At 33.5% G+C, this 15633-nt stretch overlaps 2 protein-coding genes across 3 annotated transcripts in view; both read left to right on the top strand.

Moving 5' to 3' along the window:
- The first annotated feature begins 285 nt into the window (after positions 1–285).
- On the top strand, positions 286–842 carry Dpm3 (Dolichyl-phosphate mannosyltransferase subunit 3). Its single transcript, XM_088204817.1, has 2 exons — positions 286–374; positions 509–842. Exon 2 carries the CDS (start codon positions 512–514, stop codon positions 797–799), a length of 288 nt encoding a protein of 95 aa, XP_088060943.1. The 5' UTR covers positions 286–374; positions 509–511; the 3' UTR covers positions 800–842.
- A 2357-nt stretch (positions 843–3199) lies between these two features.
- LOC148225880 (organic cation transporter protein-like) overlaps positions 3200–15633 on the top strand; it is a 35736-nt gene continuing 23302 nt past the window's right edge. The window contains exons 1-4 of one of the 2 annotated variants that reach the window (XM_088204815.1): positions 3200–3728; positions 6402–6660; positions 7763–7938; positions 14241–14914. In XM_088204815.1, the coding sequence (XP_088060941.1) occupies positions 3342–3728; positions 6402–6660; positions 7763–7938; positions 14241–14843 (1425 nt within the window). In that variant the 5' untranslated portion in view covers positions 3200–3341 and the 3' untranslated portion in view covers positions 14844–14914. Of the gene's footprint in view, positions 3729–6401; positions 6661–7762; positions 7939–14240; positions 14915–15633 lie in introns of those variants that run through there. The other variant, XM_088204814.1, reaches the window with a different exon arrangement.

Genomic DNA, 15633 nt, shown 5'->3' with positions numbered 1-15633 from the left:
AGATTGCCAATCACAACTTTCGAAATAGATATGTATATCTATTGTAAACAAAGCTGAACTATCACAAAAGTTTCATTAAAACTAATTTAAAATTTATTTTTTTCGTATATTTTCTTCAGTTTTATAAAAAAATATAATCTTCACTAGTTGTGCGCTTACTTTAAATTCAATAAAAATGTCTTAGTTAATAATTTCAAATAAAGTTAATATAGGTACTGATTGCATTAAAAAAAATCCAATTCTGATAAAAATTACATACCTACCTAGTAGGTATAATATATACGTGGAACATCTAATTTGACGTTTACAGTAGCCGGTCGACACTGACGGTGTTAGGGCCAACTCTGTTTTGACAGCCACTACGTCAAATCGAGGTATAATCTGCCGGACATTATCCGAGTCGTCGGCTCGGATCGGAGAATGAGAAACGAAATGTCATCGCGAGATTGACGAATTGAAATCGACCTTTAGCACGCACCTAGCTACTGCGAACGCTCTCTGTCCGCAGAACATGACCAAGCTACTGGAGTGGCTCTCCGCTGCGGCCGTTCTCTTCGGCGTCTGGTTCGCCGTCGTCTTTCGTCACGTGCAGTCGCCTTTCTTCGACAAGTGGATGGGCTTCATAGCGGCGTCTCCCGTAATCTTCGCAGGTCTCTTCGGAGTGTACGCCGTTAGCGTCATCATGTACAGAGTGTTCACCTTCAACGACTGCGAGTACGCCGCCAAAGAGCTGCAGGAGCAGATCGTCGACGCGAGGGAAGATTTGAAGAATCGAGGATACCAATTTGAAACGAAATAGACAAATTTACGTATATTTTTCCTAATAAAAATTATCATTCCTAGTGTAGCTTTTTATTTTACTTGTTTTAACGACTGTAGTTTACTTTTAAGATACGACCAATTATAACAAAATAAATAAACGACTTTATTTAAGGCATTCTGGAATACAAATCATGTATATACTAAGCCATTGAATAATAGTATTAGACACAATGTATAAGAAATATCAAAAGTAAGTAAAATATACAAAACTATATGAAATACAAGGTTAAAAAGATAACTTACGTTTATTTGATATAAAATAGCGAAACTCGGTATAAGATACCCAGATAAATACCAACTTCAAATACGAAAGTCAAAATGTAACCGCAAATATGTATAATATAATATTAACAAGCACATTTTTAGAACTCTTTTAAATCATGCCTTCCAAATTATTACTTTCCAGTATTATTTGTTATTCTTTTTTTGGTAAAATACTGTATTTGTTATTTATTTTACAATACAACACGTACCACACTCTCTATGGGTCTGAATCTTAAAAATATAAATGAAGTCAAAAAATAAATGTTGACAATCAGATATTAGGTAAAAAAGAACGAATATAGATAGACTACCATCGAATTGATCTTTTATTACTACTCTACGCCAAAAACAGTCACAATCATGTAACGGTAAAGTAAATAATTAACATTTACTTGAACGAATGAGCCGATGATTAAATTTAAATAGCGCTGAGGGGTGTTAACGTAAATAATTTTTCATAATTAATAATTCATTGTATTTAAATCAAAATACGGAATGTAAGATCTTTCATGATTTGTAAAAAAAAACAATAAATCAAATGTATCACAGCAGTAGAAAAGATATATAAATGGACTTTTTATTTTTGGTGTCCGCTGATATTTTCAAAATATGGTCACCTTAATATAAAGCCCAACTTATGTTCTGCTTGAGGCCTCCAAAAAGCTTGATCCACCACTGACTACATTTGCAGCCCGCAAGTCTAAAATGTTACTAACTTTTGTGTTACATATGATTATTTCACATTATCAGGAAAATTAGTTTAGATTTTATACGATTTTGAGAAAGAGGGTCGGACAGTTTTACCGATGAGTTTCGGTTATCAAAGTATTTTCGGTACGAATCTGTTGAGTCGCGAAAAACGATTTTTTAATAAGCTGCTAGCAAAGATTTCACGCAACCCGGAAATATTTGAGTGCCACCTAATCATGCGTTCGTAAGTATTGTTTCCTGTACCAAGAACTAAAGTTAAGGGGGGGAGTTGGATTAACATTTGTATAAGCTTAGAGCAGCAAGTAAGATGTGACAAAAGCAAATAAAAAAAATGTAAATTACTATTTATAAACTACACATTTCAAAGTTTTATGACAGATAAACATCGGTATTGAAATGTCGATATTTTAATTTAAATTAAAAAACTCAAAACGGTGTGCCACATAATATCTATCGGGGCATTTAAAATTAAAGACAGTATGAATGTTTTCAATTAAATTATATTAAATATTGACACTTCGTTATTACACTATGTTTTAAAAATAAGATAGCTATCCCTACCGATATTAATACGGACTTCTGATATGAGAGTATTGGTCGAAGTATATCCAAACCGAATTTTGGTCGATAGGAGGGCGCAAAAACAATTATTGCTTCTCAGAAGTCAAAAATTCACGGCAAAAGCAATAAAATCGTGTAGACACCGTTGCAGTGGGAACGCAACGGTGGCGGAAAGTGGTATTACAGTGTTCTTTAATTGTTGTTTTTGAAGGCTAATATACAATTATTACAAGATTAGTATAACAATTTGTACTATATATTATCTTTATTGATTTGTTTTGGCTTTAAATAAATTAAGTTCAGTTTAGACCTTGGATTTTGAAAGTCTGCGTGAATATCGTGCTAAATCACTCTTCAAACTCCTGGGTGTTCCGAAATGACAGTTCCACTCGTTTGTTGTTTGGCAATTCACATTTGTTAGTATAGCGATCTAGAGGGCAGTCATTTTGTAAACCTCACAATGATAAAGAGAGTTTATCGGTAAAGTGTCACAACGGTATACGTGGCGAGTCTAATTTAACGTTGACATGATAGGCAATTAAATTTAAATATATTTGCAGTCCAGAATGCGGTTTTCTAAATTTTCTGTACTTTAGTATTTTCCGCCAAGTTCTGAGGTATTATCAAGTTTTATCTTACTGTCGGATAATGTCCACCTGTTCTTATTATCGCCTTGCACATAAAAAAACAAAACAAAAGAGAAAAATAAATAAGTACATTTATATTATTATATGTTAAAGCTGTGTACATAATCGTGCATATACGCGCATTGTTCGGTCCTTGCACTTGATTTACAAAATAAATAAAGATACTTATAATAAGATACGTTTCAATAAAGTCTGGCATTGCCGGTCTACGCCGTTGGCTTAGGAAGTTTTCGGGTTCGAGTGATATTCTTTGTTTATTGCCACAATTCTGTCTCGCGAGTAACGAGTGATTAGCGATCGAATCAGTCGTTACTGAAAGATAAGCCGGCAGAAGACATGGAGGCGTACTCGGACGCGGACGCGCTGCTGGCGAAGGCCGGCGACTTCGGCCCTTACCAGTGGCTGCTGATGGCGCTCTTCTCGCTCGTCAACGTCGCCTCGTCCTTCCACTACTTCTCGCAGACGTTCATCTCCATCGCGCCCGAGCACTGGTGCAACGCCTCCGAATTCCGTCACCTGCGCGTCCTCGACGAGACGACGGCGGCCAAGATCCGCCACTACCTGAGGAAGCTGCCCGACAGAGGCTGCTACCGATACGACTGGTCGCCCGAGGAGGAGCCCAGCTACCCGAATCTCCCCGAAGACGGTTATCCTCCGGTTGTGCCCTGCGACAGGGGGTGGATCTACGACAGGGACAGCGGCTTCGAAACGGCTGTCTCGGAGGTGCAAATCTAAAATTAAAACGATCATTTGAATACAAAAAACATAACGTACGAATTGTTTCCAAAATCTAGCATTTTCGCTATAAAAATAAAATTATTTTTCTAAATCTTCGATAGTAGAAAAATATATTAAAATATTTTCTTACTATCGATGAACACTCGTTACCGAGCGTTCCCACTGCAACGGCGACGACACGATTTTATTGTTTTTGGCGTGGATTTTTGACTTCTGAGAAGGGAAAATTGTTTTTGCGCCCTCTTATTGAACAAAATTCGCTTTGAATGTACTTTGACTAATACTCTCATATCAAAAGTCCGTAGTAATATCGGTAAGGATAGCAATCTAAGTGTAATATCTAAGTTCACACAAACTATGGAGCAATATGCGAGATGCAAGTCCTAAAACTATAATAAGTTTTAAAACTTTCATTTAGTCACGATAGTTTTGGTTAATTTGCGTAGGTTAGGTTTGGGTTTGAACAGCAAATGAACGTTTCGTGACTGGCAAATTGAATTTCATGAAAATTTTAGAGCAGCATATAATTTCACTAGCGCCAATTTTCGCAAATAGAAATATATACCTAATGGTGAAAATGTGTTTGAACTTAAATAGTGAAAATATAATTTTACTGAAAAATACACAAATTGAAATAATACAATTATTGTTTTCGACCATCGTGCCGCATTGGGGTAACCTGTTAGGTTACGGTGGTTTTAATTTAATTTAATTTAAATAAATAAATAAATATACAATCAGTGTCAGATTTAGAAGTGAGGGTAACGAGCTTTACACTGACAGTGACGGCACGATTTTATTAGGTTTAATGTAGATTTTAAGCAGGGTGGCATTTAGGGAGGTGGGTTGAGGGTGGGTGTCTTTTGTACAAAATTAAGGTTATTTATTAAATATTTAAATATACATATATTACGAAATAACAAAAATAATTCTTTTATCTTTTTTAAATATTATACAATTAAACAAAAAATAATAATATAACTATGTTTTTAAGCAAATTCATTAATTAGTTCTGATAAGTCTATACTTTCTGATAAAGTATGTTCAATGGATATTGGGGCTAGACCATTTAGGTGTTCCTGAGACATCGTATATCGGAGGTAATTTTTAATTAATTTGATTTTTGAAAAACTTCTTTTGTCAGTGGCAACGAAAACTGGCAGTGCTAAAATTTTTTAAGCGATGCATGCTATTAAATCTACCTCTTCGATATTTTATAATATTTGTAAAGGATTGTTCGATGACGAGAAATCGGGGAAAATTTCACGGTAAGACAGTATTTCATTAAATAAATGGATACCTTCTATGTAGATCTCTTTTTGACATGTTTGTTTTGTCTGACTGAAATTTTACATCTAGCTCCATACAATAATTATTTAAGGTAGCATTATTCATTTCTTTAAAATTGTACAAAAAACTAAATAAAGATTCACTTTCATTCGCTAATTCAAACCTTTGATTGAGGGAATTGCTCATGTGATCTAAAATCGTAAAATTAAAATTTATCTTAAATTGCTGTTTATTTGTTTCGTAGAAAAAGTGACGTGGCTTTTAAATTTGGCGAATTATAGGTAATTCAGGCTGTGTGTTAATTTTCTCAGCTTCTGTGAATATATTGAAACATTCATCATTTATTATTTGCATTATAAAAATTTGGAAATCTTTCTAGGCATAGACAAATTCGGCTAAGATTATAATTGTGTTTTGAAGCATTTTACTAACGATATCCACCCTTGAAAGCAAATCAATAACTGAAAGAAGATATCTTTTGCTCTAATGAATGAGCCATATTTTTTGTTTTTATATCTCAGGTAGGATCGTTGATTTATTCTGTTAAACTGCTACTTATGTTTTTTAGATTAAGATGTAAGGGTTTTATAGCTTTAATTCTGTATCGCTGACTTTTGAGAGTTAAATTTGAAATGTGCTTCTTCAAAATCCCATCGATATGTGGAAGCAGAATTTTTTTATATATTTCTCCACTACTATTTTCCGCATCACTTACAATTAAATTAAAATTATAAATATAAATTTAAAAATATAAATTGATATTCTATGGTATTTTTGTTTCAAATTATAATCAATCAGTAAATAAGATTAAATTCCTTATTTTCTAAGTATTATTTTTTTCACACTGTGTCGTATATTGGCAATTGAGATTTTGTTAAATCGGCTGTTCTTTAGAAATTGACCAAAATGGTTCCCACTACAACGGTGTCGACACAATTTTATTGCTTTTGACATGAATTTTTGACTTCTGAAAAGTGATAATTGTTTTTTCGCCCTCCTATTGACCAAAATTAAGACAAACTATGGAGCAATATGCAAGTTCTATATGTACTTATTCTTCGTTGGCTTAGTTTGTATTTTGAACCTGACCTAATGAAAGTGGTTTTAGAACCTTCATTAGGTTTTGGTTTGAACATCATATCAGAAGTCCGTACTTATATCGGCAATAATGTTAATTTAGCTTTTGAGAAACGTTTTTCTTACAAAATAAAAATTATAAAAAAACATATTGATAAATATGATTTTGACACATTGTGTATATTAAATGAAACATTATTATTTTTTAGTAATATTTAATTAAAATAATAATGAAACTGTTGGAACACTGCTTTTCGAAGATATTTCAATGAGTGACGATTTTATAAATAGCTGGACTGGGTGTGCGAAGACGACTGGAAGCCTGCCGCCGGACAGTCAGCTTTCTTCGCAGGATCTATCGTCGGAAGTCTAGTCCTAGGCTTCCTGTCGGATAGAAAGGGCCGTCTTCCGGCCTTGTGCGCCGCCAACTTCATGGCTTTCGCGGGAAGCGTGGCTACTGCCTTCACCACGACGCTGCCCTCATTCGCCCTCTCTAGATTTATCTCCGGCACGGCCACCGACTGCAACTTCGTCATGATGTACATCATAGGTGAGCGAAATTAATTTTACTGGTTTTCAGCAATTCGGTTTAATCGATAAAATTAATAGTTTTTCAATGCTATTACTTCAAAATATATATTTTTTTAAATTTTTTAATTTATTTACAATCTGTCTATACATAAACAATTAGTATTTTTTTGAATATGATATTGGGTTGTAAAGAAAGCATCCCACTGGATGCCTGTCCATATTTATTATTTATATTACTATTTTACATTTATTATTTATTATGTCTGTCAGGTACGTCAGATGATCTATATAGTTTAAGTCATTTGGTGTCGTCATATCTACAGTCAAGTAGTTCGGTTGCCATTTTGTTTGAGTAGAGTTTAAGTCTGTCTCTATATGTCGTGTATTTCTTCGTTATTTCATCTTTTATGAATTCTATGTTAAGGTCGTTATGTATTGCGTCATTAGAAACATACCAGGGAGCGTCGACTATAATTCGTAAAACCTTGTTTAGGAATCTCTGGATAATGGCGATGGTTGAAGTACATGCACTATCCCAAAGTTAAATCCCATGTCCATACTGATTTGAAAATTGACTTGTACATTAGTTATTTGTTTTCCAGTGTCATCTGAGATCTTCTTTTCATCATCCAGTGTATTTTTCGAAGTTAAATTCCAAGTTGTTTCCTTTTAGTAAAGATATGTTTCCGCCATATGAGCCTTCCGTCCAGATATACTCCCAAGTATTAGTCCTCTTCTTTTTGTTGTAATATTTGACCATTTAGTGAAACATTAGGGCAGGTCTGTTATTCAATGTGAACGTTACATGGGTTAATTTTGTTGTCTTTGCTTCCATTCTCCAAGTTTTCGTCCATTATTCAATTCCGCGAAGGTTTCTCTGGAGGTTTTCTGAAGCTTTCAATGATCACAGCTGTATCGCTATTGTTGCTGAACCTATCTCCCAATACACTTCCCTGTGGAACTCCGGATTAGATTTATTTCAGCTCCGTGCACTCCGCGTTCATGCGAAAGTATCTATCTCTTATGTAGGATTCTAATATTTTATAAATTTTGTTCGAAAGGTTTTTTTTTTAAATAAAAGTGCTAAAATCGAATTTTATTTTTGTGTCAAAAATGTATAGTAATGGAGTACGTGCGACCCGAGATGAGAACGTTCGGCCTCAACTTGTGCATAGGAGTCTTCTACTGCTTAGGATGTGTCACCGTTCCTTTGATCGCCGTGGCTCTAGGATCTTGGAGACTGTTCCTGTTAGTAACCTCGGCTCCGTTAGCAGTCGTCGTTTGCTACTACTACGTGGTGAGTCATCTTTTATTTTTTTTTACGCATGTGCTACATTTTAGTTCCATATTAGATAATGTTTTGATACATTGTATGCACGACCTATCTCGATTGATCGACGGGCAAAATTATGCTATCACGAGCAGTCTTAAACACATTCTAAATCAGACTTTCTCCAATTGTCGAACTTAAATATAACAGTGTTGAGTTATGTTACTATCGCGTACGATTTGTAATATGATGCTATTAAATATAAATAAGTAATTAAGCGATAGCAAAATGTATCGTCAAATTAGAGAGTGATATCAGAAATGTCCACTCAAAAATATCACCTTATTATGAATGTGGTTTTATTTAAAAACAAAAACAAAAGTCACTCAAATATTTTTATTACGCGAATAATAAACGTAATAGTTATCGGTAGAAAAAATACAATAAAAAAATAAACACTTTCTCCCTATTCATCTCAATATCTTTCTTGCATAATTTGAAGTAAACTGTAATATGTTAACATAGTATATAATATATATGTAGTAAATATCAAGTATCGCTAGTTAATTTGGAAATTAAGAAAAAGTTAATTGTTTTTTAACGCCAAATTAAATATGGAAAAAAACATTGAATAAAATTTAATTTTAATTATTTTATATTTAGTAAGAATCATTTGAAAAAAGTGGAATATTTTCAAATAATTACGAAAAAAATTAACGATGCAAAAATGGACGCGTTGTAACAGTCTTTCAATTAAAATTTCGGCGGTTAATGCTGGAGGCAAAGTGGACTTCCCATATATTTTTTTATATACATTTTTAAAACTGATATGTAGTTATTTCTTATTACATGTGAACCAATGTCTTAAAATAAGTCTATATATGACGTTATTATTTGTATTACATCAAAATTTTATAATAATGTCGATGATTTTTAAGGTTATATTTCTTTACCTTGTGGCAGTATTTTTTAAATGTCTCGATTGAAACATTTACAGACTTAAATTGACATTCTTATCTCCCGATCGAGTGTCCAAAGAATTGGAATATCCTCTTTAGACATATTTTCGAAAGTCTGTCCTTATTTATTTTTTAACGTTTATTACAAAATTAAATAATATATATAAATACATACGTCATACATAAAACTGAGCACTATCTTAAACTATTTTTTAGATTAAAAAATAGTTATTAATTACTAAGAAAAATTAAGGAATAATAAATGAGTTATTTTTGCGTCCGAATCATAGTTCTATAAAATTTGATTTCTATACTTACTGGTTCACAATAAAATAATTTTGTCGCCGTATATATTATATATATTTCCTAATAATATTCCTTCAGTTCTATAAAAAAATTTAAGGTTAGTATAGAAAGGTGTGTTGTTTATTATTTGTATAGCTTTATTTTGAATGACTTGGAGTTTATAAAAAAATACATTACAGGTGTTACTTCACACCACACAGCGCAATCTAATAAGCTATTTATGTATTAAAATTTTTTTTTTCTAAACGACTTGCTTTTTTTTTTATCGAATTCCAGACTTCGAGTCGCAACGACGGCAAACCCTTTGCTCGATGTTTATTAAATTTAAGCTCGGATTTTGACGTTCCATCTCAACATTTTGGAATTTCGTAATTAAATTTTAATATATTGAAGACCGTTGACCGTTGCATTTAAAAAATAGGAATATCGTGATTCATTAGTATGTAAAACAACGAGGAACGCGCCGGAACGTCGTTCCTGTACGATTTGTTGGGAGATCTGTTCATTTTTATTTAAAAATTAATTGAATAATCACCGCCAGCACATTTTTCAACAACACACTGCAAAACCCAACCACAACGTAACAAATAAAATTACTAATGCAATCGTTTCCCAATCGTCACATGATCTGAAATCTCATCGCGCGATGTATATATATATATTACAGTGAATTTATATTTTTTAGTAAAGCTATATTTTCATTACTGAAGTGCAAATACATTTTCACCAGTTAATCTATCTCTACTAGCGAAAATATAATTGAACTAATAGGCGCTAGATAAATTATATGTTGCTCTAAAATGTCTACGAAGCTCAAATTGGCACTTGCGAATTCTAACCCAAACCTAACCTAATTATAGTTTTAGAACTTTCATTAGGTCAATTCCAAAATGAAAACTAAGCCAACTCATCTCGCAGGGGAAAATAAGCAGAAAAACAAGTACAGACAGACTCGCATATTGCTCCATAGTTGGTCTGCACTTCACTATGTTTTAAAAATATCATAGCTATTCTTACTTCTGATATGAGAGTATTGATCAAAGTGTATTTAAATCGAATATCAGTCAATAAGAGGGCGCAAAAACAATTATCACTACTCAGAAATCAAAAAATCATGTCAAAAGCAATAAAATCGTCGATTTTACTGCTTTTAAGGACGAGGCATATTAACCTGTCGCGTAGTGCTTTATATAATTTTTACAATCCACGATTTATTTATTTGAACAAATTATAATTTTTACTAGGTTATTAATATTTCAATTTATAATGAAGAAATATGATATATATATATATATATATATATATATATATATATATATATATATATATATATATATATATATATATATATATATATATATATATATATATATATATATATATATATATATATATATATATATATATATATATATATATATATATATATATATATATATATATATATATATATATATATATATATATATATATATATATATATATATATATAATATGATATATGTGCTACAACTTTTTGTGCAAAATAAAGAAAGACATATGACTAATTGTTGAGCTTGTAACTTTAGCTGCATTATTGAACTCCCAAATCCTGCTGATAATAAAAATTTCGTATAAGCTTCCAGAATAAATATTAGATGGTCAGAATTTATATTAATTAAATGTCTAGCTTTTAAATTAGACTAGTCAGAATTTATTTTAACGATAAGAAGTATGTTGACGGATTGTCAGAATATTTTTTTTCAGTTGGCAATAGTGTTATCATACATAATGTTAAGATATAACTGGTTAATGTGTCGTTCGCGTGCCGGCAATTCATTATTATTAACATTATCAAGGTGTTTTAGGTCCAACTTATTTGTTTGGGCTCGCAACATAGTCATATGTCAACACAACATGTCTCTCCGCCTCCGCTCTGTCGTTATTCCAGCTTCGTCCGTCGCTTCGAATACATTTGCTTCCTACTTACAATTAAATAGTTTCGATACTGATTCGTTAAGAGTTATTCACGGGGTGTCTAATTTCTCGCTCATACTTCTCGCTCTTCAACCACCGCTCGCTCATACTTAACCTAAGCAAGCGAAATATTTTAAAAGATATTTTTAAAATAAATAATTTATATTTTTTCATAATATAATATATTTTTAATTCACATGATCGTATTATATTTTTATTATGACCATATACTATTTTTATTCTAACTGTTTGCTATTTATTCTGAACCCGAATAATATAATTATGACCAGGCTGTTCTTAAAGGCTTAAAATTCTGACCGACAATTGATTTTTATTCTGACCCATAGTTACATTAAATTCTGACTATTTAATTTGTTGCCTTATTTAATTAATAATTTTGTTCAAAACGTTGAAATTAAAATATCATGTTTTTAATCGACAATTTATGACAAATTCTGTAATTTCATTTTTAGTTGCGATTTTTTCTTCTGACTTCTGACTATTTAATTTTTTAGCCACGAAAGTACAGGTCATATTAGCTTCACGACATTGATACATAATAATGAAATACACACAAAAAGTTATATAAATATATTTACAGTACAATTTTATAAAATTATATATAATAATGACTAGAACACAATGCGTCCACCAACTGTGAGTATCTAGATGAGAGTAAATCAATACTTTCAACATATGGGTTACAAGTTGGATAGCTGTGTTTATATAAGGACGGAATAGCGTAGTCTGTGACGTCTCAGTCTTGTAACTCTGAGGTTGCGAGTTCAAGCCCCAGCGGCGGCACTACAATTTATATTTGTAAAAAATGCACTATTATTAAAAAACTGCCCCAATGACATCAATTAATTATAAATTGTATAGCACATAATACTTTATAATTAATATCATAGATGTCACCGATTTCCAGATTTTCAGTCTGGTGGTTTTAATACTTGTAGGTATTCATTATGTCTGATTGACTTACTTAGATGGTACATATTTGCCCGTTAAGCCGCATTGGGCTTACGCCTGTCAGGTTACAATGGAAGATTTAATAAAAAAAATAAAAGATTGGGGAGCTGTACAATATCCTTATTAGTCATATTCTTGTGTGCGGTAACTCAAAAAATACTCGGGTACGCAAATAATGGATTGTAAATATTCCATTTTTTGCAGCTGAAAGAAGTGGGTTTTTCTTAATATACTCGTCGACATGACTCGATAAAATCATATCACAGCATACATTGTATATATTTTGTAGGACATAAAATGTATAAAAAATATTCCATCATAAAAGGGTATATGAATAAACTTTTCGCATAAAATATGATTTCAGAAAATATGTCGCAACAGTGGCTAATTTTTATATTTAATGTCATCGGCGTTATTTGAAATTACACATAATTTCACTAACATCATAAATTAACAGCAGAGACATTGATGGGTTGAGATTAGAACCGAGGAATTCCCGACATGGAAATATATTTAGACGACTTGTATTGCATATATTTAATATATTGACGACTATTTGAAAAGTATGCTACAAAAAATAATCATTGAATGATTTCCCGCTCAACTTCCTACCTGGGCTGTTGTTGGGAACTCGAGTGGAGTATCGGTTCTTTCTTATAGCTTGAAAATCCGTCGCGAATTTTTTGAAAATATAATTACTTTGTACGAAAATCGAAAACTATTATTTTTTAATAATTAAAGCATGACAAATTCAATCAAAAGCCTAAATGACATTTACTTGATTCCTATATCGGGATTTTTCATCACAACATTGGAGAAAACAGAGCAGATTCGTTGCTACTGATCTCGATACACAAAAACCTTGCTGAAATCAATGAAATATTATTCGATGTGATTTGAAGCATACTTATGAAGTATGATTTCAAATACAGATAAAATCGACACAGGAAATTGTTTTGTTACCCTTTTTATGTATGGGAGACACTTTTCGTAATATAAGATAAAATTAAAGATCGATATTAAAACATGATGATGAATTTCAGGAAAAAAATATTTGGAATGACGCATTTTATAATTAAGAACTGTCTCTTAATTTAAAACGTATCTCTTCAATGTGTCGTGTATTTTTATGAGCCTTTGAATTCGTCATTGCGGATGAGGCTCTCCAATTATTTTTATCTAAAACTATGAGATGAAACATGCGAGACTATATTCCTTAAAAGGATAGTAATCGTTGAAAGAAAGTGAAATAGTTTTTTATGCTCGCGCTCGCGAACTTGTGTTGTATATAGTATATATATATATATTATACATATATGTAACTTTAAATTACTGTGTATTAAAAAATGATATCGCGGTTTTCACCTTGAGTTCGTTTTAACCGCTTCGCTGTTTTATAGTTTATATGAATATTGTTAGCGACGATTTAGAGTTTTAAAAAGCGTTACATAAACGGCCAGGATTGATCTTTTTTTCGGATTGGAAAGCAAACAAAAGCCGTCGTATCCTATACGCGAAGGATTACTCAACCGGCGGTAAGAAGGCAATTAATAATTATAGGTATGCAGTGTGATAGTTTTTTGGATCGAGTACAGTGTAACGCTTAATTGCGGCCTAATTGTTTTGCTCGCTTTAACTGGAGCGATTATATCATACGTTAGTGGGTCTCTCGAATTTTGCATCGATCGTTTGCACAACCGCGCGAAAGTGGCACTAACCCTACGCGGCGACGCGACAGGGGTACGATACAATTTACTCGCGTCATTATTTCGGCTGCCGAGACGTGACGAAAGGGGTAAAAAAAGACGGTAGCCCCGGGGGTCTGTTATTCAACGCCGAATAACTATAAAACGGCTCGTCGGCAGCATTTGGGCATCAGTCAATCGCAGTCCGAGCATCCGCAGCAATGGCATACAAGGTATGAGCCCTAGAGTTCTCTCCCTCGACGAGATTTTTGTCACATACAATAAATTACCGTTTAAATATCTTTGATTATATGATACAATATTAAAAAAATATATAAAAAGTTTGTACTTAAATCATTTTTAATTGCATTTATATAATTTATTATAATGCGACTCGATTAAAGTTGAAGTTAAATTATTAAAATTAAAAAAAAATCGCTACTTTCGCCAGTTTCTGTTGACCGTCGCCTTCTTGGCCGCTCCGGCCCTGTGCCAGCATGGAGGACTCCAACAGTATCAAACGGGAGGACAGCACTACCAGACGCAACAGGCGCAGCCGCAGCACTATCAGGCGCAACCGGCTCAACCGCAGCATTACCAAGTCCAACAGGCGCAACCGCAGCACTACCAAGTCCAGAAGCAAGCTCAGTACCAACACGAACCCGAGCACTACGACGAACACCCCAAATACGAGTACTCCTACAAGGTGGAGGATGAGCACACCGGAGACTACAAGGAGCAGCAGGAGACCCGCGACGGAGATGTCGTTAAGGGCTTCTACTGGTTGATCGACGCCGACGGTTACAAGCGCATGGTCGAGTACACGGTCGAAGGAAAGAGCGGGTTCCAAGCTAAGGTCACCAGAGAGCCCACCGGACACGCTCCCGCACCAGCTCAGCCCCGCCACCAACCCCAAGCCCAACAACATCAACCTCAACCACAACAACATCAACCTCAACAGCACCAATACCAACAGCAGGCGTCTCAACCCCAGTACCAATACGTGCACCAACCTCAACCTCAACAACAAGCGCACGCATCCTATCATCATTAAAATTTGTTCTGACTATACCGTTTTTATCGTTGTCTGTTAATATTAAATAAATATATAGTTTTTATCAATTACTTAGTCTATTTTATTATTGCATCTCTTGTGAGTTAATATTAAGGCTCGGATTGGAGGATTCCAACGCGCGCACCAATCTGCACGAGCCCTTATCGCATCTCTCGATTAATGATTCATATACATTGCGGACACAGTGCTAACTTTATTAAAATAATCACGATCGTAAGAATTTTTAAATCAATCACATACTAATAGCAATAATGGATATATAATAACAATATGAATTTTTGAAAGCGATAATTTCATGTCATTCTCAACATTTGTCATATTAATGGGGACTCGATGCACATTTGTGGATTTCGATGAGCTGCTGCTTGCTTATAATCACCCCCTTGGCTCTCCCCTCCCCTCTCGTGAGCTCTTACAGACTTTTAATAGGGTTCATGTCAGGAGATTACCCTGGCCATGGAAAACCAGCACGTTTTTTAGTCAGGAATGCAGTGACACTTCTAGTTTTATGACAGGGTGCGAAGTCATGCATGAACATATATTCCTGGCCACCAGGAAACCATTCTCCGACTTTAGGCAGGAACGATTTCCCAGTACTTGTCTATACTTGTATGTACTTGTCCTGCCTCAGTCTGTTGTCTGTACTTGTCCTTGCACGATGTGGAGGTGCCCCATCCTTTTTGAGGAGATGACTGAACATACCATAATACTGACAGGGTGTTTGACCTTCTCCACGAGGCAGTCCGAATATACTGTTATTTTTATAGAA

Source organism: Plectrocnemia conspersa, unplaced genomic scaffold (assembly GCF_051122295.1).
Source record: "Plectrocnemia conspersa isolate PC_06_02 unplaced genomic scaffold, ASM5112229v1 ptg000014l, whole genome shotgun sequence".
NCBI lineage: Eukaryota > Metazoa > Arthropoda > Insecta > Trichoptera > Polycentropodidae > Plectrocnemia > Plectrocnemia conspersa.
The sequence above is the reverse complement of the archived record's forward strand: the minus strand, read 5'-3'. Positions and strand labels throughout refer to the sequence as shown.

Bases quoted from the DNA above. Each gene is read 5' to 3' on its own strand.
- Dpm3 (XM_088204817.1), top strand. From the start codon at position 512: ATGACCAAGCTACTGGAGTGGCTCTCCGCTGCGGCCGTTCTCTTCGGC.